This window comes from Triturus cristatus, chromosome 7 (genome assembly GCF_964204655.1).
Source record: "Triturus cristatus chromosome 7, aTriCri1.1, whole genome shotgun sequence".
Lineage (NCBI taxonomy): Eukaryota > Metazoa > Chordata > Amphibia > Caudata > Salamandridae > Triturus > Triturus cristatus.
In genome coordinates this window covers 1,823,615,566-1,823,641,059 of record NC_140590.1, presented here as the reverse complement: position 1 = coordinate 1,823,641,059, position 25,494 = coordinate 1,823,615,566, and the positions used below count along the sequence as shown (strand labels likewise).

General features: G+C 47.9%; 1 protein-coding gene across 27 annotated transcripts in view; it reads left to right on the top strand.

Annotated features, from left to right (window-relative positions):
• Positions 1 to 25,494, top strand: part of LOC146813293 (uncharacterized) — a 455,769-nt gene that overhangs the window by 259,749 nt on the left and 170,526 nt on the right. For 20 of the 27 annotated variants that reach the window (XM_085620134.1, XM_085620133.1, XM_085620117.1 and 17 more), the window contains 3 exons: positions 2,067 to 2,105; positions 3,505 to 3,588; positions 17,462 to 17,545. The exons of 3 other annotated variants lie outside the window; for them this stretch is intronic. In XM_085620134.1, coding sequence (XP_085476260.1) covers positions 2,067 to 2,105; positions 3,505 to 3,588; positions 17,462 to 17,545 — 207 coding nt within the window. The remainder of the gene's footprint in view (positions 1 to 2,066; positions 2,106 to 3,504; positions 3,589 to 17,461; positions 17,546 to 25,494) is intronic. 4 more of the 27 variants (XM_085620127.1, XM_085620122.1, XM_085620135.1 and 1 more) reach the window with 2 other exon arrangements.

Genomic DNA, 25,494 nt, shown 5'->3' with positions numbered 1-25,494 from the left:
GCTCACCAGGGTATATCCGACTTTAGGGTATCGTGCCCTGGTAATAAATCTATGTTGCAGTCGTAATTGCGTTGTTGGAGAAGTTCACTGATCTTTCACTTAACATAAACACCCTGATAATCTGGATAACATTCTGGTAGGGTTACAACACAACACACCTGAGTATGTTCACTTACGTGAGTCATTTTGGTGGACCTTCAGTTTCATTAGACAAAGCAATATCAGGGAAGCAATTTTTGTTACAGACGTTTGTTTGTAACGACCTATGAGCATATGGCCCAATATAGCAACATTTTATGGATTGTTAATAATGGTGTCCCTCAGCTGAGTTTGAATTGTGGTGCATCAATAAGGTCAAATCAGATGTGTTTGAGAAATTTCATACCTACTTTTATAAGCATGTTTTCAGTATGGTAGTGCAGAGATCTTGACATTAGGGCAAAGCCATCACTGCCTTAACAGGCTCAGGAATATCTTTCTTAATACAGAGAATTTATGGTTTTCAGGCCTATTCTTCATCTATAAAGTGTCCTGTGACTCCAGAATCCAATAAGGCAGGAACCTTCACTTGTCTGACAGTAGTTAAAATATAGACAGCTATAATAGTCAAACGTGCCACAGAGCTCTGGAGGGTATTTGCCAAATAGGCTGAAGATGCAGGAAGCAATAATCTTGGACAGGGGACTTATGATGAGTCTGAGAGAAGTTGTTTTCTGACTCTGGTCCATAATTGGGCCTGCTCGTTATCACTATAGCCTGATTCTTCATTGTTGGTTTAATTTCTGCTCCCTTACCTCTTGCGCTACAATCCCTAATAAAGTGACTGCAATGACTACAATACATGTAGAGCTTAAGCTTCCTTCTCTTTTCCCTCTTTTCAAGTGACAGAGGTCCTCTCATACTGTTCATTTGCATAGATCCTACTACGTTTGATTTATTTGCATCATCAGTTAGATGTTTGCTAGGTCAAACAATAATATTACACTTACAGTTTCTTCTCTTAGAATCAATGATCTGGTTCTGCAGTCAGTTCTATCAATTCTTCTCAAAAACATCATAAAGGTTTCTACCTGAGCCACAGCATGTTTTTTTCTCCTCTGAGACCTTGATAAAAGAAGGATGCTCGCTTTTCAACTGGCCATAATATGTCTGCTGAAGTTGGGTACGTGCGTTAGTAGGTCTTGAGATCCTTTTCTCAGAGTCAGTAACTCTTTATTCAGAGACAAGGAATGAGTTTTCCTATCAAATAACCTTTACATTTCACATCAAAAAATTCTTGAATATGTACAAGATTAGATCATTCTTTTCGATGAAGGGTATTGACCAGCTACCATCTGTTAAGACTCTGGCACTAATCTGTGATCTTTATCTGGGAGGAGCGACGCACACATGCCAAGAGATTTATCTGTCTTCACGACCTCCCTGGACCAGCCTAGCATAACTACACATTAGCCGTTACAAGGAATGTAGGGAAAAGTGGGTAAGAAAACAAGGAGAAGAAAGAAGAGCGAAGAGTGCTAAGTCCTGCTATTCCTAAGTGGAGAATGAGGTATTGTCTCCTTTGGGACTTGCGAGTGCTTGTTGTCACTGCAATTTATAAAAATACGTTAACACTTGAGCCCCTGTGGAGTGAGTCCCACAGCCGCCTATTCTTGACCAACTATTCCTATTTGTTGACCTAACTTCCAATCCCCCCCTTTACCGCATTAATTTCTGTGTCGGTGTTGGATCAGGTACTCGGTTTGTTCTGAAAGAGATCACAAAACAATTAAGAATTGCACTACTCTCCCTTAAAAGCCAAATTAGATGTTTCCCTTTTCCTCACCCTGCGATCCCAGACACTCGTTCTCTCTTTGAGGGGTTTTTAACTGCAATCCTTAGTGTTACGTCACATTTTAAGTTTCAGGCAGTTCCTGGACAGCTTGCACAATGAACTATAACATCACACGGTACTGTGACCCTGCTCGCAGTGAAATACTTGTGTTCTACAACTGTTCTGTAGTTTGCTAGTTTCCTCTATGGCTCATTTGACTTTTAATCCTTAACCATGTCTTTTCGTTCTACAGGGCTCCTGGACTCTCTGATCCCTTCGGACCAAGTTGACGGTAAATTAAAATCTTCTAATCAAATGAGCATGCAAATAAGCGTCTGCACCGTATCTTCTGCAAGTGGCTACAAGTTCCTATTGTAGTGTCTGGAGGGATTTAGGGTGCCCTCATCTAGATGTCTGCTGTGTCTGCTGACTGCATGGTTCCTTCCCAAAGGAGAGAAAATAAAGCTTGTCTTGGTTTGCTTGTTGGGAAACTTGGCTGTTTTGCATTGGAAATGTAATTTACTTTGGTTGATAAAGATTGTGAATTCCTCGTGGGCAGCTACATTTATTTGTGGTGGCTGAACCACGTGAATCGGAACTAAGAGTTACACAAGAGAGTGTGCAGAGTAGAATTAGGCAGCAGCCCCCACTTAGGGTAGAAGAGTGTCCTGAATTTGGTGAAGGGTAGTTTAATTCCCTGACCCAGGAAGCAGAGGAGGTTGGTTCCAGGGTTTTAGGGTAACTCCTCTATCAGATTTTGCCTTCCCCTTTTGTGACAACCCTGCTACTTCTGTATGCACAGTACCCACACATTTTCTCAATTCTTGGTTCTCCTGTCTGGAGGCTTGGTCCTCTTATTGCAAGGCTGTAATTATTTCTAAAATAGTGGTTAAAACCCTGTTGGTGTTCATTACTCAGGCTAGTAGTAACTAGGTTTTGGCTATCTGTCAGGTTCCTATTAAGACAGCTTTCAACCAGTAGAGGTAATGGATGCACTAACCTGTCGTCCACTGACCCAGTAGGAGCAATGAACAAAAATATTGTCACCTCTGCCCAGCTGCTTTATCTAGGATGGATGCTCGTGGGCTCTAAATCCCAAAAGAACACAGAGGGTTTGGGGGAAGAAATAGGGCTGTGTGTGACTTGTGCAATAGAGCATTGCCTCAACTCTGTCTGTCTTTGGTGGGCCTCTGGCTCTATGCCAGGTAACCATCGGAAGAGCCCTCTCTTCCAGTTTAATCTTTCTCAATTGTCTGCAACAAAAAGTGGCATTGCCAGAACAGCCCCACAGACTCTAAAATGCAACAGCTGTACAATCTAATAGCACTACTTCAACATTCTCATTGAGCTCACCTTTTAAATAGTTTTCTCATTGATTCAAGGTTACCTCAATGTCCCTTTGAATTGAGGGTTCTGAGTTTGTGAATTATTAAGATTTTCGAACCTTTTTCCACACAAGTTTGCTGCTCTATACTCCGGCTTTCTCTCACACTGTCTTTATCTTAAAAAACAGAGCAGCTCTAGGGCCGAAGTCACAACTGAATGTCTTGGATCCTTCTACCAAACTGAGCATTAAGTTCTCGATTTCTACAATGTAGTTGCCAACTGCTTGCTTGTTTTAGCCTTGGGCTATTTCTCGTGCATGCCTTAAAATAAGAATCCTTACTTGTTTTTCTCTTATTATATTTCAGATTGCAGCCAATCCGGAGACGTTGACGAGGGAAGCAGGAGTCGATCAGGAAGCTTCCAACAGAAGCAGACAGAATCAATATCAGGTAGGTGCATAGCGACGTTGGGCAGGCAACACTTTTCTTCACAAACACTGTTTGCCAAACAACCGTGTTCTAATTAACATCTTGTCCTCAAGATGGGTGCCAAGATTTCCTGGATGATCTAGAATGTTCTGGAATGTTTCAGACTGTTTCAGGTCACCTGGAGAGTGCAGCTTTTTCCACATTACTTCCAGCACGCATCATGAAGTCAAATGTGGTTCAAGTAGCACAGTTTGTAACAAGTTAACGTTCTCATGTTGATCATATCATAAACATAGTGTTCGAGGCATATGAGCTGCAGATTACACACTGTGCATAGATCGCCATCTGGTGTTGGGCCCGGATGTTGCAGTTGTTTTTCTCTTGGAAAGTCTTTGGAAGTCACGAGGTATGTGACTCTTCCTTTGGATCGTATTGCGCATGGGCTTCGGCTCCATCCTCAGATTGTTTTTTTCCGCCATCGGGCTCGGATGTGTTCTTCGCGCTCCAGTTCGGAACCGTTCCAGTTTTTCTGTTAGGCGCACAATCCTCCCCCCTTCGACGGTATTGTCTCGATCGCGTTCTCAAACACTCAACGGTGCTCTCAATAATCGAAGTCTTCGATTCTGGTCTTCAACGAAGGCCTTCGGGCCTACCTGAGCCCCGGTCCTGGCTGATGGAAAGGACTCCATTTAAGAACTGTCCTCGATGCGGGTCGAAGTTTCCCCACACAAATCTCCATGAGGTGTGCAACCTCTGCCTCTCCCAAGAACACGAGGCAAGGGACTGTCCAGCTTGCGCCTCCTTCCGATTGAAGAAGACGATCCAGGACCAACGAGCAAGGAGAACAATGGCACACTCGTTGACTTCGATCCACGACGACATCTTCGAAGAAGGCGTCGATGTCCCGGAACAACAGCACACCGAAGAGGACCTCGTGAGCGCCTCCGAAGCTGACGACTCCGGCGTCGAGGACATTTCTCCGGCACAGAGGGGCGTGAGTACAACCATCAACCCCGACCCAAAACCCCCATCCACGCCATTGAAAAAGACTTCGGTCACGCCTTTGCCTTCGGGCCTAGGTATACACCAAAAGACTGCTTCCCATACCTCGCTTTTGGGCCCGGTTAAGAAGCCCATCAAGCCTTCAGGCAGCTCGGGCTCGAGCCAGCCTACCCTCGGCGCCGAAAAAACCTCATCGGCACCGACACCGAAAAAGAAAACGCCCCTTTCCCCTGTCCGTGCCGAGCTTGAAACCGAAGCTCTCGGTGCCGAAGACTGGCACCGGCTCCTCGGCACCCATACCACCCTCGGAACCGAGCAACAAGCCGAAAAGCCTAGACTCCCAAACCTCGAAGCCGAAAGCCACCTTGGAACTGAGGAAGTCAAAAGACACTGTTAAACCCCACGGTTCGAAACCAAGAACCAGTACCGAATCGACGCCGAAAAAACCCACAACTCCGACACCATCTGCACCGAAGGATCTGCCCCTTACAGACAAACTGTTTCGACCCGATCCTTACCAAAAAACCCTCGTAAAAGATCCAAAGACTGGTCATTTGTCGCTTAGCACCAGAAAAAGACCACTGGACAAGCCTGCAGCAGCTCCACCACCAAAAAGGAGAGACTTTGCCACCTCAACCTTTGAAGATTCGATCACCTCCTCCTCCACCTCCACCTCCACCTCCTCCTCCTCCTGCTTCTCCTCCCCCACCTCATTCTCTTACACCATCTCCAGATGAGGATGATGATGATGACATCTACGACACAGGGGATGGGGCGGACAACCAACCAACAGGGGACCCTACTCCAACAGGTTCCCCAGACCCATGGGATGACTACATCTCAGACGTCCCTAACGTCCCGCAGGACGGGCTTTACCCTTCTAGACCCTCCCCCCCAGAGGACACCATGGGTTTTAACCAACTACTCCATAGGGCTGCCCGCTACCACGGGGTTGATCTCCACACACACCCCGTAGAGAAGGACTTCCTCTTAGATACATTCGACACTGCACACAGGTCTACCTCAATTCTGCCAATGCTTAAGGGAGTTATTAAGCACGCACCAGAGGTTTTTAAAGACCCAGTTAGGACCAGGGTCATTAACCCACGTATTGAGAAAAAATATAAAGCCGCCCCAACAGACCCACCCTATATTAAAGGCCCGCACCACTAGACTCCCTGGTAGTCTCAAATGCGAGGAAACGTGCCAATTCCCAGGCATCAGGTGAGGCACCACCGTCAGATAAGGAGTCTAAACTCCTAGACGCCTCTGGGAAACGGACAGCGTCCCAGGTGGCCAACATCTAGCGTATCGCTAACCCCCAAGCGCTCCTAGCCAGATATGACAGGGCACATTATGATGAGCTGGAGACAATCATGCATCACCTCCCTGATAAATATAAACATAGGGCCAACAAATTGATTCAAGAGGGCAAAAACATTACAAACACTTCCATTCGTTGTGCCCTCGATGCAGCTTACACCGCCTCCAGGGCAATTAATACCAGCACCCTTCTGCGTAGGCATGCTTGGCTACGCATCTCGGGTTTCAAACCTGAGGTTCAAAGTTCCATCCTCAACCACCCCTTTGATGAGAAACATCTGTTTGGTCCTAACGTCGATATAGCCCTCGAAAAAATGAAGGACACAGACACGGCAAAATCTATGGGAGCCTTGCAGTGGCAAGCTCCCAGGTGCTCCTTTCGCCGTTCCTCCTTTAGAAGCAACACCAGAGGCTACTCCTCCAACAGCGCCTCCACTTCATACAAAACCCCTACCCAATCCACCTTCACTAGGGGTTATCAAAGAGGCAGTTACAGAGGTAATAATAACAAAGGCAGAGGCAAAACTAACACCTCCCGCTCTGCTTCTACCCCCACCCAGTGACTTCCCTCCACATCCCCCAGACTATTCCACTCCAGTCGGGGGCAGACTTCACAATTTCCTTCCTGTCTGGGCTACCATCCCCTCAGACAGGTGGGTAAACAAATAATCCAATCAGGCTACTGTCTAGAGCTAACATCTACCCCCCCACCATTCCACCCAAACAGCACCCAATGTCACAGGAACATTTGTCACTTCTAAAGCAGGAGGTAATCTCCCTCCTACAAAAAGATGCAATAGAACTAGTTCCTGCCCACAAACAAAACAAGGGAGTTTACTCCCTATATTTTCTCATACCAAAAAAGGACGGCTCTCTGAGGCCCATTCTGGACCTCAGACCCCTAAACCAATACATACACTCAGATCATTTTCACATGGTCACACTCCAGCAGGTGCTTCCTCTGCTCTCCCAAAACGACTTCCTGACCACCATAGACCTCAAGGACGCCTATTTCCACATTCCCGTTCACACCGCTCACAGGAAGTTTCTCAGATTCGTAGTGGATAGTCACCACTACCAATTCAAAGTACTCCCCTTCGGAGTCACCACTGCCCCAAGAGTGTTTACCAAGTGCCTAGCAGTAGTGGCAGCACACCTGAGAAGACAACACATACACATCTTCTCATATCTAGACGACTGGCTTATAAAGGCCAGCTCATACAACCAGTGTGTACAACACACTCATGCCACGATCCAACTACTTCACGACCTAGGCTTCACAGTAAACTACACCAAATCCCATCTGCATCCCTCCCACGTACAACAATACCTCTGTGCCACCATATACACCTCAAAGGCGTTAGCCTACCCCAGCCCTGCCCGGATAGCAAGCACACAAGCTCTTCGCGCCAAATTTAAACCTCAACACTCACTTCCAGCCCGAGTGTTCATGCAACTTATAGGGATGATGGCCTCTTGCGTATTCATAGTACCTCATGCAAGACTCCAGATGCGTCCTCTCCAAGAGTGCCTATTACACCAATGGAACCAGGCTCAAGGTCAGCTAACAGATCTGGTGTTGGTAGACGGTCATGCCCATCGCTCTCTGCAGTGGTGGACCACCAAAAACCTTTCCAAAGGGTAACCGCTCCTAGGGCCGGTTTCTCAAATATTTCTAACAGCGGACGCATCGCTCTCCGGCTGGGGAGCTCATATACTTCATCATACCATGCAGGGCAGGTGGACACCTCAACAAAAGTTACTCCACATCAACCATCTTGGGTAACTGGCCATATTTCTAGCCCTGAAAGCCTTTCAAACACACGTCTCAGGCAAGGCTGTCTTAGTCCGCACAGACAACATGATAGCAATGTACTACATCCAAAAACAAAGCGGCACACACTCTCTGCAGCTCTCTCAGCTAGCACAGACCATATGGAGGTGGGCCATAAATCAAAACATTTTTCTCCTAGCACAACATGTCCCAGGAATCTAAACCACCATTGCAGATCTGTTGAGCCGTCAAACTCAACAAATCCACGAAGGGGAACTTCATCCACAAGTTCTTCTATACCATTCTTTCAAACATGGGGGCAACTACAAATAAAGCTCTTCGCCACCTACGAAAACGCCAAATGCCCAATCTTCGCCGCCAGATATCCACACCCATTGTCCAAAGGCAATGCGATATGGATGAACTGGTCAGGCAAATTTGCGTTCACTGTTCCGTGTCTCCCACTCATTCCATTAGTGGTGCGCAAACTACAGCAACACTCCCTAACTCTCATCCTAGTTGCTCCAACTTGGGCCAGACAACTGTGGTACACCACATTGCTGGAACACTACATAGTTCCGTATCAAAAATTACACCTCTCTTCACACCTCTTAACCCAGAACCATGGAGAGATCACACACCCGGACCCAGCTCAGCTCAACCTTGCTATCTGGCTCCTGAAATCCTAGAATTTGGCTACCTAAATCTTCCCCCTGACTGTATAAACGTCATTAAAGAAGCTAGACGTCCTACCACTTGAGCTTGCTACGCAGCCAAGTGGAAACGATTTGTGATTTATTGTCACAACAATAATATCAACCCCTTGGATGTGTCTATCCTACACATCATAGGCTACTTACTATACCTACAAAGATGCAACCTAGCCTACACGTCTATTAGACTACACCTTGCTGCCATAGCAGCGTATCTACAAAATAGACAGCATCTATCCCTCTTTAGAGTACCTGCCATAAAAGCCTTCATGGAAGGCCTCAAACGAATAATTCCCCCTAGAATGCCAGCCTCACCAGTGTGGAACCTAAACATCGTTCTCACAAGACTAATGGGGCCTCCATTCGAACCTCTACATAAATGCGAGCTTCAATTTTTAACATGGAAAACAGCTTTTCTTGTAGCCATTGCTTCCCTCAGAAGGGTCAGTGAAATACAAGCACTCACCATTCAAGAATCTTTTCTGCAAGTGCATCATAATAAGGTTGTTCTCCGCACTAATCCAAAATTCCTTCCTAAAGTCATTTCTCCCTTTCACCTCAATCAATCTGTGGAACTGCCTGTAGTCTTCTCGAAGCAACAAACCATTGCAGAAAGAGCTCTGCACACCCTAGACGTCAAAAGAGCTTTACTCTACTACATCGAGAGAACACAACCTTTTCGCAAGACCAAACAATTATTTGTGTCTTTCTCACCACCACACAAAGGCAACCCAATCTCCATATCTGGGATAGCTAGGTGGATTGTTAAATGCATACAGATTTGCTACCACAAAGCAAAACAAACGCTATCTGTTCCCCCTAAAGCCCACTCTACACGTAAGATAGGGGCTTCCATGTCATTTTTAGGGAACATCCCATTAGATGATATCTGCAAAGCAGCTACATGGTCTACACCACACACTTTCACTAAACACTATTGTGTAGATGTGCAAACTAAGCAACAAGCTAGTGTGAGCCAGGCTGTCCTTAAAACACTGTTTCAAACAACTGCAACAGATACTGGTGGTCGCCGCTAAGAGGGGGTACTGCTACACAATCTATGCACAGTGTGTAATCTGCAGCTCATATGCCTCGAATGGAATATGCTACTTACCAGTATGCATCTGTTCTTGGCATGTAGAGCTGCAGATCTACACACGCCCACCCGCCTCCCCGGCTACCTTTATCTGTTCCAGTTTTATCTTATTTAGATACAGCACACATGGGGATCTTTCCTGTTTCTTACAAAGCTCCATAATTTCCCTGCTGGCGAAAAACAATCTGAGGATGGAGCCGCAGCCCATGCGCAATATGATCCAAGGGAGGAGTCACATACCTCCTGACTTCCAAAGACTTTCCAAGAGAAAAACAACTGCAACATCTGGGCCCAACACCAGATGGCGATCTATGTACAGTGTGTAGATCTGCAGCTCTACGTGCCAAGAACAGATGCATACTGGTAAGTAGCATATTCCTTAAAGCCAACAGCTCAGATCCTGATGTTGCTGACATCCTGTCATTAATCTGTCACCTTCTCCATGCCAAGACCTTGGGAGTCCAGATTGTACCTATGGACACGGATGAGAATCTATGTTTGGTTAACTTTCTAGCTGCTATCAGGACTTTATTGGAGGCTGTAACAGTACTCCCCAATAATATCTGTCAGCTTGGCGGCGGTTTGTGCTTGATTGGGTGTAACCTGTGAAATTTGAGAATTTGAGGGGCATGGGGAAGGTTTTCTACTGGTTCTGTGACCTCTCTTTGAACCGTACCCAATCCACTAAGTAAAATACTTGGCCTTGCTGTTGTTTGGAGCCTAACATCTGGTTGACTTTGTATTTCTGTTTTCATTCAATGTCTGTTGGGTCGGTTAGTGTAATCGATTCGGTCTCTGGATTGCAGAACTTGAGCATAGATACATAGAACACTGGATCAACACAAAGACTAGAAATGAGTTGTAATTTCATTGCCACTGGATTGATTATGTCGCACACAGTGAAAGGCCCTAAAAGTGGGCTTTATCTTACGGTTTCCATGCAAGATTAAATGTTTAGTTGCCAGCCAAGCTAGGTCTTCTGTTTTATACTGTGTCCCTTACAGTGATTTCTATCATGATATTTCTTTAGTTGCTTCCTGAGCTTTTTCCAAATTTCTCAAGTTATTTGCAGTGTTTTACTTAAGGTCTTGTGATGTTCTTGTTCTGAAGGTAAAGGTGAAGTTCAGGCAATTAAAAGGGCAGTACATTATGATAAATCAGTTTATACACTAGAAGGTGGAACAATCCAGGGTTGAGTATTCTGTATTGTTGTGCACAAAATCTGCCATCCACAAGTTTCCTGACCAATCTTCTTCTTGCTGCAGAGCTAAACTATAGAAATATTGCCCCAAGGTTTGTCTTAAACGTTTTGTCATTTAGTCTGTTTCTGGGTGATAGCTTGTAGATAAGCAAGCATCGACCTTAAATTTTTGGAAAGTTGCAGTTAGAAATAGGAAGTAAACTGCGTTACCCAGTCCGAAATGATCACCCTGGGATGAAATGTTGGGAAACATTTTGTCCCAACTCAGGTGCAGTCGGGAGTTTGGCGAGGGTGTGAAGTGCCCCATTTTAGTTAGATGGTGAATGACCACCTGTGCGTTTGCTTGGAAGATATTTTATCACAAAGTCTATTGAGATGGCATACCATGGTGATGGTGGTATGGGAATAGTTTGCAGTAGGCAGGCTGGTCTCTGGTGGCCAGATCTGACTAGAGCACAGATTTAAAAAGTGTCTATATACCTTTCTTCCTCGGCTCTCACAGTTGGCTACCAAAAATTGCATAGAATAAGCAACATGGTCTTCTGTACCCTCATATGAGCAGTACAATCTCAATCTTGTGAATATTGAATTGTTTGTTCTTGAAGATCAGGGCATGTATATCTCAGTACATTGCTAAAGCAAACCTCCCTTCTCATGTCCTGTTGGACCTTTTATTGCAACCATTCTTGCACCTTCAATTATTTTATTTGTATTTGTAAGATATTGAACAATTCCATGGAGTTAGTGATTATAGCCAGTTCTTCAGACTGTTTAGCCTTCAATTGTCGAATCAGAGGTGGTTCTAACTCAGTAATCTATTCTTATGGGTAATAATCTCTTGCTAAGGCATCTGACGTATCGTTTTGAGTCTCAGGGCAATGTGTTATTGAGATAGTGCAGTCAGAGAAAAATAAGGACTATCGTACCTGTTGAGTTGTTAAGGCTTGTGCAGATGTATGGAATTTCAAATTCCTGTAGTCTGAACAAATTTCAATGGTTTGTCTGGCCCTATCAAATAATGGCACCATTCGTCTAAGGCTCTTTTAATGGCTAAGAGTTCCTTGTCTGAAATATTATAATTCAGTTCAAAAGGTCTAAACGCATGAGAGTAGAAGGCCACAGGGTGTACTTGACTTGTCTTTAGATGCCTGTGGGATAGGACCTATCCCACTTCATGATGTGAATAGGTAGGTTCCAAAACAGAGGGTAGTTTTGCAACAGGGAGACGCACAACAGGGGCTTACACAAATCATGCATGCAATTGAGTGAGAGCTGCTTTATCTTCTGAGGTCCACTTAAAGGACATGCCTTTACACAGCAGATGGGTCATGGGATATACTATGGAGGAAAAGGACCTGATTTAGATGTTGGTGGTATGGATATTCCATCGCAATGAAGATGGATTATCCATACTTCTAGGACTGTGCTCCTCCGGCCATAGCTATATGTGGGTGGTCATCTGTTTTCATCCCGGAGGAAACTAATTTGTCTCCGCTGTGATTAAACCCCTTCAACAGCCCTATGGAGTAAGGCTCATCGGAGGCAGACCTTTAACTCCACCCACCAAATTTAATGGGCCGCATCAGAGGTTAGTTTTCACTGCCTGTCACCCCCAGGAAAATTCTGGTGGAAATAGGCACAGAAAGCTGCTAAATGCTCCCCCTACGAATGAATGAATGAATGAAATTAAATTTATAACGCGCTAGACTCAGCCCAAAGGGCATCAAGGCGCCTAACATAATAACTAGAATAGTGCTGCAATGTTAGTGATATGCTTTCCTAAAGAGCCAGGTCTTAAGGGCTCCCTTAAAGAGGGGTAAGGATGAGATGGCCTTAAGCTCAAGGGGAAGTGCGTTCCACAGACGCGGAGCAGCCGATGCAAAGGCTCTCGCTCCCCATCTTGTCTTCTTGGTGGGGGGAATAACAAGAAGATTCTGTTGTGCAGATCTGAGACATCTGCCAGGCACATAGCGGAACAGCAAAGATCCTAATCCATCCGTCGATCCGGCCATGAGTGCCTTGTGGACTAGACAAACAATTTTAAAAGAAATGCGATGTTCAATGGGCAACCAGTGAAGATTCTTCCTAGCCAGAGTGGCGGAGGCTGAACTTGGAAGGTCCAGAACAAATCTTGCTGCTGCATTCTGAGTTACTTGTAGACGCAGCAGCAATCCCTTGTTGATCTGAGTGTATAGTGCGTTACAATAATCTAAACGAGACCCAATCAATGCTACAACTGTTTGTTTTCTTGCTTGTGGGGATAGGTAGTGAACTATTCTACGGAGGATTTTTAGAACTCCCCAACAGGTAGCTTCAGTTCTATTTATCTGGAGGTTCATGGCCAACTCTGTGTCAAAGATGACCCCCAGATTCTTTGCCGACTGTGAGGGGGTTGGACAGGTCCCCAATGATGGCGGCCACCATTCATTCTACCATGTGAGATAATTCACAGTGTGATAGGAGCATTTCCTGTTGTAGTTTTAAAAACAATCCTGCTTCAGCATTTTCTTTTTGAAAATAACAAAGAAAACAGTTTGATGGATTGCTCTGTCAATTTTACGGAGCCATGCTCCAAACTTGAAAAAGCATTGAAAGATTCCTGCCAATGCATTAGAAATTACTTGGCGGTCATTGCTAAATTTGGCGGGCAAAGTAGTCTTCGTCTGGTGGATGTTAAATCCTCTGCTAGACCAGCGGCCATTAATCTATCCCAAAATTATAAATTGGGCCCAAAGTCTCTAATGAAAAGTTTGTGAATACTAAAATGGTTTGCAAACCCTTTGCTAATTTGTGAAGGTCATTGTACTATCGATTTTACCTTGTTATCATTCAATCTGATTGCATTTGTACTGATGACTTAGCCTAAAAATCCATCTGAATTACATGAATGTGTAATATTTCTAATTTTGCAAAGAAACAATTTATTTCTAATATCTCAACTAGCACTTCCACATGATCCACGCGTTCCTGCATGGACTTGGAATAAATAAGGATATCGTTTATAAAGATGATACAGAAGACGTCTAAATAGCCTCTTAGAGATCCAATTTCTTGAATATGAATGTTCTCTTAATTTGATCCAGAAGTACTGGTATCAAAAGCAATGAGTAACGATTTTTGACTGTTACTCTGTTTATTGCTCTGTAATCAATACAAACTTGCAGTTCTTCTCTATTCTTGGGTACAAAGAAAAGAGGATAGTAAAAGGATGACTGAGAGGGCCAGATGTAGCCAGTGGCTACGTTCTGCTTAAGATAGGTCTTTAGATGTGGGTTTTAGGTTGGCTCACCAGGGTATATCCGACTTTAGGGTATCGTGCCCTGGTAATAAATCTATGTTGCAGTCGTAATTGCGTTGTTGGAGAAGTTCACTGATCTTTCACTTAACATAAACACCCTGATAATCTGGATAACATTCTGGTAGGGTTACAACACAACACACCTGAGTATGTTCACTTACGTGAGTCATTTTGGTGGACCTTCAGTTTCATTAGACAAAGCAATATCAGGGAAGCAATTTTTGTTACAGACGTTTGTTTGTAACGACCTATGAGCATATGGCCCAATATAGCAACATTTTATGGATTGTTAATAATGGTGTCCCTCAGCTGAGTTTGAATTGTGGTGCATCAATAAGGTCAAATCAGATGTGTTTGAGAAATTTCATACCTACTTTTATAAGCATGTTTTCAGTATGGTAGTGCAGAGATCTTGACATTAGGGCAAAGCCATCACTGCCTTAACAGGCTCAGGAATATCTTTCTTAATACAGAGAATTTATGGTTTTCAGGCCTATTCTTCATCTATAAAGTGTCCTGTGACTCCAGAATCCAATAAGGCAGGAACCTTCACTTGTCTGACAGTAGTTAAAATATAGACAGCTATAATAGTCAAACGTGCCACAGAGCTCTGGAGGGTATTTGCCAAATAGGCTGAAGATGCAGAAAGCAATAATCTTGGACAGGGGACTTATGATGAGTCTGAGAGAAGTTGTTTTCTGACTCTGGTCCATCATTGGGCCTGCTCGTTATCACTATAGCCTGATTCTTCATTGTTGGTTTAATTTCTGCTCCCTTACCTCTTGCGCTACAATCCCTAATAAAGTGACTGCAATGACTACAATACATGCAGAGCTTAAGCTTCCTTCTCTTTTCCCTCTTTTCAAGTGACAGAGGTCCTCTCATACTGTTCATTTGCATAGATCCTACTACGTTTGATTTATTTGCATCATCAGTTAGATGTTTGCTAGGTCAAACAATAATATTACACTTACAGTTTCTTCTCTTAGAATCAATGATCTGGTTCTGCAGTCAGTTCTATCAATTCTTCTCAAAAACATCATAAAGGTTTCTACCTGAGCCACAGCATGTTTTTTTCTCCTCTGAGACCTTGATAAAAGAAGGATGCTCGCTTTTCAACTGGCCACAATATGTCTGCTGAAGTTGGGTACGTGCGTTAGTAGGTCTTGAGATCCTTTTCTCAGAGTCAGTAACTCTTTATTCAGAGACAAGGAATGAGTTTTCCTATCAAATAACCTTTACATTTCACATCAAAAAATTCTTGAATATGTACAAGATTAGATCATTCTTTTCGATGAAGGGTATTGACCAGCTACCATCTGTTAAGACTCTGGCACTAATCTGTGATCTTTATCTGGGAGGAGCGACGCACACATGCCAAGAGATTTATCTGTCTTCACGACCTCCCTGGACCAGCCTAGCATAACTACACATTAGCCGTTACAAGGAATGTAGGGAAAAGTGGGTAAGAAAACAAGGAGAAGAAAGAAGAGCGAAGAGTGCTAAGTCCTGCTATTCCTAAGTGGAGAATGAGGTATTGTCTCCTTTGGGACTTGCGAGTGCTTGTTGTCACTGCAATTTATAAAAATACGTTAACACCTGAGCCCCTGTGGAGTGAGTCCCACAGCCACCTATTCTTGACCAACTATTCCTATTTGTTGACCTAACTTCCAATCCCCCCCTTTACTGCATTAATTTCTGTGTCGGTGTTGGATCAGGTACTCAGTTTGTTCTGAAAGAGATCACAAAACAATTAAGAACTTGCACTACTCTCCCTTAAAAGCCAAATTAGATGTTTCCCTTTTCCTCACACTGCGATCCCAGACACTCGTTCTCTCTTTGAGGGGTTTTTAACTGCAATCCTTAGTGTTACGTCACATTTTAAGTTTCAGGCAGTTCCTGGACAGCTTGCACACTGAACTATAACATCACACGGTACTGTGACCCTGCTCGCAGTGGAATACTTGTGTTCTACAACTGTTCTGTAGTTTGCTAGTTTCCTCTCTGGCTCATTTGACTTTTAATCCTTAACCATGTCTTTTCGTTCTACAGGGCTCCTGGACTCTCTGATCCCTTTGGAGCAATTTGACAGTAAATTAAAATCATCAAATGAGCATGCAAATAGGCGTCTGCGCCGTACATTCTGCAAGTGGCTACAAGCTCCTATTGTAGTGCATTAAGGGATTTAGGGGGCCCTCACCTAGATGTCTGCTGTGTCTGCTGACTGCATGGTTCCTTCCCAAAGGAGAGAAAAGAAAGCTTGTCTTGGTTTGCTTGTTGGGAAACGTGGCTCTTTTGCATTGGAAATCTAATTTTCTTTGGTTGATAAAGATTGTGAATTCCTTGTGGGCAGCTACATTTATTTGTGGTGGCTGAACCACGTGAATCGGAAATAAGAGTTACACAAGAGAGTGTGCAGATTAGAATTAGGCAGCTGCCCCCCAAGTAGGGTAGAAGAGTGTCCTGAATTTGGTGAAGGGGGAGTTTAGTTCCCTGCCCCAGGAAGCAGAGGAGGTTGGTTCCAGGGTTTTAGGGTAACTCCTCCACCAGATTTTGCCTTTCCCTTTTGTGACAACCCTGCTACTTCTGTATGCACAGTACCCACACATTTTCTCAATTCTTGGCTCTCCTGTCTGGAGGCTTGGTCCTCTTATTGCAAGGCTGTAGTTGTTTCTAAAATAGTGGTTAAAACCCTGTTGGTGTTCATTACTCAGGTTAGTCGTAACTAGGTTTTGGCTATCTGTCAGGTTCCTATTAAGACAGGTTTCAACTATTAGAGGTAATGGATGCACTAACCTGTCGTCCACTGACCCAGTAGGAGCAATGAACAAAAATATTGTCACCTCTGCCCAGCTGCTTTATCTAGGATGGATGCTCGTGGACTCTATATCCCAAAAGAACACAGAGGGTTTGGGGGAAGAAATGGGGCCGTGTGTGACTTGTGCAATAGAGCACTGTCTCAACTCTGTCCATCTTTGGTGGGCCTCTGGCTCTATGCCAGGTAACCATCGGAAGAGCCCTCTCTTCCAGTTTGATCTTTCTCAGTTGTCTGCAACAAAAAGTGGCATTGCCAGAACAGCCCCACAGACTCTAAAATGCAACAGCTGTTCAAATCTAATAGCACTACTTCAATATTCTCATTGAGCTCACCTTTTAAATAGTTTTCTCATTGATTCAAGGATACCTCAATGTCCCTTTGAATTGAGGGTTCTGAGTTTGTGAATTATTAAGATTTTCAAACCTTTTTCCACACAAGTTCGCTGCTCTATACTCCGGCTTTCTCTCACACTGTCTTTATCTTAAAAACAGAGCAGCTCTAGGGCCGAAGTCACAACTGAATGTCTTGGATCCTTCTACCAAACTGAGCATTAAGTTCTCAATTTCTACAATGTAGTTGGCAAATGCTTGCTTGTTTTAGTCTTGGGCTATTTCTCGTGCATGCCTTAAAATAAGAATCCTTACATGTTTTAAAAAAATTATATTTCAGATTGCAGCCAATCCAGAGACGTTGATGAGGGAAGCAGGAATCGATCAGGAAGCTTCCAACAGAAGCAGACAGAATTAGAATCAGGTAGGTGCATATCGACGTTGGGCAGGCAACACTTTTCTTCACAAACACTGATTGCCAAACAACCGTGTTCGAATTAACATCTTGTCCTCAAGATGGGTGCCAAGATTTCCTGGATGATCTAGAATGTTCTGGAATGTTTCAGACTGTTTCAGGTCACCTGGAGTGTGCAGCTTTTTCCACATTCCTTCCAGCATGCATCATGGAGTCAAATGTGGCTCAAGTAGCACAGTTTGTAACAAGTCAACGTTCTCATATTGATCATATCATAAACATAGTGATCTGAAAGAAACACGTTAGTTAGATTCCTCACCTTAGAATATCCCCAGGCGTCAGACTGGATCCGGAAGATTTTTCGTCAGCAATACCCCTTGCGCGTCGCTAGGCGTCGTCTGCGGCTCCGCGTCCGTCGTCGGCGTCGTGCGCCGGAATGACGTAGTCGGAGTACTTAGACGCCGCCCTCGCGCGCTGATGTCAGTTCTTCTTTTTTCCGCGCCAGTAAGCGCAGATCCGGGAGAGCTACCCCTTTAGTCACTTTTTGACTAACTTTTTCGATCCTTTTTGATCATTGTTCGACCCCGGTGCCAGTAGGATGCCTGGTTTTAAAGCCTGTGCTGGCTGTAACCGCCTGATGTCGGTTACGGACCATCACCGCCGGTGCCTTTACTGCTTGGGCCTCGACCACGACGCGGAGTGGTGTTCGGACTGCAAGGCCCTGACCTCGAAGGCCTGACGGGAGCGGTCCCGTAAGCTTCTCGAGATTCGCCACTCGGCTCCGCGCGCCTCTCGATCCCGGTCCAGGAGGAGGTCCAAGGATCGATCGCGGAGCCGCAGCCGACGTCACCATCGGTCGTCGGGATCCAAGTCTTCGGGTAAGTCGAAGCATTCCAAGAAGTCCAAGAGGCGACACCGCTCTTCGGACTCCCCTCGCCGGTCGCGCGACTCGGCTGAGGGTCAGGGTGGTTCCACCCCCGCGGCTCCGGCGGAGCCGCAGGCGCCACGCAAGTCCCGGCGTCGACACCGGTACCACCCCCGACGCCGACGCCGACTCCGCTCGACGTCGAGCCCCAGTTCAGTCCCGCTCCGGGCCCGGCGCCGCTACAGCGTCGATGGACGCCGCGTTCGGCGCCGCTAGAGACACCTTATGTCTACCGCCCGGCTTCGTACCTTCCTCCTGTATACCAGGAATCGAATGATGGGGACAACTGGGAGGGATCCGAGGATCCTATGGCCGTTCAGGCTCAGCTGTCCCAGGACTGGGCAGATGAACTGGGGGAGGCCAGTGGTCTGGATACCTCTCCAGACACTGGATTCATCTCTCCTCCGACTGTGGCTTCGGAGGAGGGTGCTGCTTTCTCTGTGGTGCTGCGCAAGGCGGCCGCAGCCCTTGGGCTCGAGCTACCTGCCGTGGCTGTGAGGACTAACGTCCTCACTGAGGTGCTTCAGTCTGCAGCAAGCTCCACTGAGCCTCTGCTGCAATTCAATGAGGCCCTCATTGACGTTCTGCAGGGCACCTGGTCCAAGCCCTCCACAGTTCCTCCTGTGGACAGGAACGTCGCCAGGCGCCACCGCCCTGCTCCGGGCGACCCCAGTTTTCTGTCCCAACACCCTACCCCCGAGAGCCTGGTTATCCAGGCCTCTACCTCCCAATCCTCCTTCCCGACCGCTCCGCCGGACCGGGATTCCAAGAGACTGGAACAGTTTGGCAAGAAGCTGTTCTCTTCCCTTAGAGTGGGCCTGCGGTCTTTGAACACCGCCTGTCTCTTGGACCGTTATTCCCACTCTCTGTGGGATGCGGTGGAGGACGTGCTGCCCCTGTGTCCGGAGGAGGTCCAGACACGACTTACCCAGGCTCTGGCCGATGGGAGGGATGCAGCACGGCACGCTATCCGATGTGGGCTTGACACTACGGACTCGCTGGGTAGGGCAATTTCTACCACAGTGGCGCTTAGACGTCACGCCTGGCTGCGGTCCACGTCATTTTCGGGCGATGTTCAGAGCACTCTCATGGACATGCCCTTTGATGGCACTCGCCTTTTTGGCGAGAAAGCGGACAGTGCGCTGAATCGCTTTAAGGACTCCCGGGCTACGGCCAAGTCCTTGGGCCTCTCAGCCCCGCGATCGCAAACTTCCGCCTTTCGCCCCTTTCGTGGCCAAGGAAGGGGTGCCTCCTCACGTGCGCCTAGCCACCAGCCGCAGAACCAACCTGCGCGCGGTCGCGGACGTGGTTTCCGCCGAGGCGGTTCTGGAGGACGACGCGGTCAGCCCACATCCACCCCGGCAGCATCCGCCTCAAAGCCTTCCTAGTCTGAGCTTTCAGGCCCATTCCACGCCAGTGGGCGGCAGAGTTCGCCATCACCTGCTCCACTGGCGGTCCATCACATCGGACAGGTGGGTGCTGCAAATCGTCCGAAGGGGCTACTCCCTCCCCTTCGAGATGACCCCTCCAGCCATGCCACCGCAGCACCACCGTATCTCGGGGGATCATTTGAATCTTCTCCACGAGGACGTTTCGGCCCTCTTGGCCAAGGGGGCCGTCGAGCGCGTTCCGAGCCCAGAAGTAGGTCGTGGTTGTTATTCCCACTACTTTCTGGTGCCCAAGAAGGGCAAAGGGGGCCTGCGCCCTATCTTGGACCTCCGGAACGTCAATGCCTTCCTCCGGAAGGAAAGGTTCAAAATGTTAACGTTGGCTCAGGTTCTAGCTGCCCTAGACCCTGGAGACTGGATGGTAGCGTTGGACTTGCAGGACGCATATTTCCACATCCCCGTCCTGCCGGCCCACCGGCGTTACCTGCGGTTCACGGTGGGCCAAGAGCACTTTCAGTTTACCGTGCTCCCCTTCGGCCTCACCAGTGCCCCTCGGGTGTTCACGAAAGTGATGGCGCTGGTCGCAGCTCATCTGCGCAGATCAGGGGTTCCAGTCTTCCCCTATCTCGACGACTGGTTGTTGAAGGCGGGCTCGCCACAGACAGTCGTCTCCCACCTCCAGACTACGGCGGATCTCCTGCATTTGCTGGGATTTTCCATCAACGTGCCGAAGTCACACTTGAGTCCATCTCAGACGCTCCTCTTCATCGGAGCAGTTCTCGATTCGGCGCAGTTCCGGGTCTATCCACCGGAACAGCGGGTCCGGGATATTCAGGCCCTGATTCCCATCTTTCGGCCTCTATCCTGGGTTTTGGTCAGGCTAGTGTTGCGGCTTCTGGGGCTGATGGCCTCCTGCATCCTACTAGTGCATCACGACAGGCGGCGCATGCGGGTGCTGCAGTGGGACCTGAAGTTTCAGTGGGCCCAGCATCACGGCAACCTGTCCGACCATGTCTTGATCTCGGAGGGCACTGCACAGCAGTTGCAGTGGTGGCTCACGGACCGCGATTGGGTCATGGGCAGAACCCTCTCCCTTCCCCAACCGGAGCATGTCGTAGTGACGGATGCGTCCCTCCTGGGATGGGGTGGCCATATGGGAGAGGCGGAGATCAGAGGCCTCTGGTCTCCGGCGGAGTCTCGTCTCCACATCAACCTGTTGGAGTTGAGAGCGATCCGGCTTGCACTGAAAGCCTTCCTTCCCTCTGTCAGGGGCAGTGTCGTGCAGGTGTTCACGGACAACACCACCGCCATGTGGTATTGCAACAAACAGGGCGGGGTGGGGTCGTGGACCCTTTGTCAGGAGGCTCTGCGCCTCTGGACGTGGCTGGAACACCAGGGCGTCACCCTAGTGGTTCAACATCTGGCGGGCTCTCTGAATGCCAGAGCAGACGAACTCAGCCGCCGGTGCATGATGGATCATGAATGGCGTCTGAACTCCGAAGTGGCGCAAGGTCTCTTTCAGCAGTGGGGAGAGCCTTGGTTAGATCTATTCGCCACCGAAGAGAACGTGCAATGTCAGCAGTTCTGCGCGTTGGAATTTCCAAGGCGGCATTCGCTCGGCGACGCTTTTCGTCACGAGTGGAGTTGCGGTCTGTTGTACGCCTTTCCGCCTATACCACTTCTGCCCAGAGTGCTGAAGAAGATCAGGCACGACCGGGCCCAAGTCATCTTGGTGGCTCCGGATTGAGCACGAAGGTACTGGTATCCCGAGCTACTCAGTATGTTGACCGATCCTCCGATACGTCTGCCCCTTCGGGAGGATCTTCTGTCGCAGCAGCAGGGGACGGTCCTCCACCCGAACCTGTCCAGCCTCCACCTCCATGCGTGGAGATTGAGCGGCGGCAGTTGATGCCATTTGACTTGCCTCCTGAAGTCTGTGATATCATTCTGGCAGCCAGGCGTCCCTCCACAAAGACGGTATACGCCTGCCGGTGGAACAAATTTGTGGCATGGTGCACAGCAAAGGCTGTGGATCCCCTTTCCGCCCCTCTTTCTGAGGTTCTACTGTTTCTTCTTTCATTGGCCCGGCAGGGCTCTGCCCTGGGCACCCTGAAAGGTTATCTTGCTGCCATCTCTGCCTTCTTGCGGCTTCCTGATCAGCCTTCTCTTTTCAGGTCCCCTGTAGTTACACGCTTTCTAAAAGGCATTACTCACACGTTCCCTCCTGTCCCGTTTGTAATGCCTCAGTGGGACTTGAATCTTGTCTTGACATTCCTGATGTGCGCTCCCTTCGAGCCTCTTCACAATTGTCCTCTTCGTCTTCTGACTCTTAAGACTGCTTTTCTGGTAGCCATCACCTCGGCTAGACGGGTGAGTGAGCTCCAGGCTTTATCTTCAAAGCCTCCTTTTCTGTCTGTTCATCCGGACAAGGTTGTCCTTCGGCCTCGTCCCTCCTTTCTTCCGAAAGTGGTGACTCCATTTCATCTTGGGCAGTCTGTCACCTTGCCCACCTTCTTTCCGCCTCCGCATCCTTCCAAAGAGGAAGAGAGGCTCCACCGTCTGGACCCAAAACGTGCGCTCTCCTTTTATTTGGACCGCACAAAGCAGTTCCGGGTGGACGACCAACTTTTCGTTGGATACGTGGGTGCTAAGAAGGGGAAAGCGGTGCACAAACGGACCATCTCTCGGTGGGTCGTTTTGTGCATCAAAATTTGTTACTCCTTGGCAAAAAAGGACCCTCCTGTTGGGCTGCGCGCCCATTCCACTCGGGCCACAGCGGCTACTACTTCTTTGGGACGGGGTGTCCCTTTGCAGGACATCTGTCAGGCGGCGACGTGGGCTTCGCTACACACGTTTGCCAGGCATTATTGCCTTGACAGCCAAGTCCGGAGGGATGGCTTCTTTGGCCGTTCTGTCCTCCAGGACTTTCTGGTGTGATCTTGGTTCGCAGACCCACCACCGGGGATGGTATTGCTTAGGTATCTATTCTAAGGTGAGGAATCTAACTAACGTGTTTCTTTCAGATGAACAAGTTACTTACCTTCGGTAACGATGTATCTGTAAGAAACATTAGTTAGTTAGATTCCTCACCGACCCACCCATCCTCCCCGTTCTGCGAACTGACATCTAGGGTTAAGGTTATCCTTTTCAGGCCCCTAGATTTTATTTTTGGCACCAGTGTCGGTCTTTGCATGGCTCTGCGTTCCTGGCGCGGAAAGCTATGTACAAGAACTGACGTCAGCGCGCGAGGGCGGCGTCTAAGTACTCCGACGACGTCATTCCGGCGCACGACGACGGACGCGGAGCCGCAGACGACGCCTAGCGATGCGCAAGGGGTATTGCTGACGAAAAATCTTCCGGATCTAGTCTGACGCCTGGGGATATTCTAAGGTGAGGAATCTAACTAACTAATGTTTCTTACAGATACATCGTTACCGAAGGTAAGTAACTTGTTCTTTGAGGCATATGAGCTGCAGATTACTCACTGTGCATAGATCGCCATCTGGTGTTGGGCCCGGATGTTGCAGTTGTTTTTCTCTTGGAAAGTCTTTGGAAGTCACGAGGTATGTGACTCCTCCTTTCGATCGTATTGCGCATGGGCTTCTGCTCCATCTTCAGATTGTTTTTTTCCACCTTCGGGCTCGGATGTGTTCTTCGCGCTCCAGTTCGGAACCGTTCCAGATTTCCTGTTCGGCGCGCAATCCTCCCCCCTTCGACGGTATTGTCTCCATCGCGTTCTCCAACACTCAACGCGACTCTCAATAATCTAAGTCTTCGATTCCGGTTGTCGACGAAGGCCTTCGGGCCTACCTGTGCTCCGGTCCTGGCTGATGGAAAGGACTCCATTTGAGAAGTGTCCTCGATGTGGGTCGAAGTTTCCCCACACCCATCTCCATGAGGTGTGCAACCTCTGCCTCTCCCCAGAACACGAGGAAAGGGACTGTCCAGTTTGCGCCTCCTTGCGATCGAAGAAGACGATCCGGGACCGACGAGCAAGGAGAACAATGGCACACTCGTCGACTTCTATCCCCGACGACATCTTCGAAGAAGGCATTGATGTCCCGGAACAACAGCACACCGAAGAGGGCCTTGTCAGCGCCTCCGAAGCTGACAACTCCGACGTCGAGGACATTACTCCGGCACAGAGGGGCGTGAGTACAACCGTCAACCCCGGCCCAAAACCCCCCTCCACCCCATTGAAAAAGGCTTCGGTCACACCTCGCCTTCGGGCCTAGGTATGCACCAAAAGACTGCTTCCCATACCTCACTTTCGAGCCCGGTTAAGAAGCCCATCAAGCCTTCAGGCACGAGCCAGCCTACCCTCGGTGCCGAAAAAAACCTCATCGGCACCGACACTGAAAATGAAAACGCCTCTTTCCTCGTCCGCGGCGAGCTTGACACCGAAGCTCTCGGCGCCGAAGACTGGCACCGGCTCCTCGGCACCTATACCACCCTCAGAGCCGAGCAACAAGCCAAAAAGCCTCGACTCCCAAACCTCGAAGCCGAAAGCCACCTCGGAACCGAGGAAGTCAAAAGACACTGTTAAATCCCACGGTTCAAAACCAAGAACCAGTGCCGAATCGACGCCGAAAAAACCCACGGCTCCGACACCATCGGCACGGAAGGATCTGCCCCTTACAGACGAACTGTTTTGACCCGATCCTTACCAAAAAACCCTTGTAAAAGATCCAAAGACTGGTCATTTGTCACTTAGCACCAGAAAAAGACCAATGGACAAGCCTGCACCAGCTCCACCACCAAAAAGGAGAGACTTTGCCACCTCCCCTTTGAGGATTACTTCACCTCCTCCTTCACCTCCTCCTCCTCCTCCTGCTTCTCCTCCCCCACCTCATCATTCTCCTACACCATCTCCAGATGAGGATGATGATGATGACATCTACGACACAGGAGATGGGGCGGACAACCAACCAACAGGAGACCCTACTCCTACAGGCTCCCCAGACCCATGGGACGACTATAACATCTCAGACATCCCTAACGTCCCGCAGGACGAGCTTTACCCTTCTAGACCCTCCCCCCCAGAGGACACCATGGGTTTTAACCAACTACTCCATAGGGCTGCCCGCTACCACGGGGTTGATCTCCACACAGACCCCGTAGAGGAGGACTTCCTCTTAAATACATTCGACACTGCACACAGGTCTACCTCAATCCTGCCAATGCTTAAGGGAGTTATTAAGCACGCACCAGAGGTTTTTAAAGACCCAGTTCGGGTCAGGGTCATTAACCCACGTATTGAGAAAAAATATAAAGCCGCCCCAACAGACCCACCCTATATTAAAGGCCCCGCACCACTAGACTCCCTGGTAGTCTCAAATGCGAGGAAACGCGCCAATTCCCAGGCATCAGGTGAGGCACCACCGCCAGATAAGGAGTCTAAACTCCTAGACGCCTCTGGTAAACGGACAGCGTCCCAGGCGGCCAACATCTGGCGTATCGCTAACACCCAAGTGCTCCTAGCCAGATATGACAGGGCACATTATGATGAGCTGGAGACAATCATGCAATACCTCCCTGATAAATATAAACATAAGGCCAACGAATTGATTCAAGAGGGCAAAAACATTACAAACACTTCCATTTGTTGTGCCCTCGATGCAGCTGACACCGCCTCCAGGGCAATT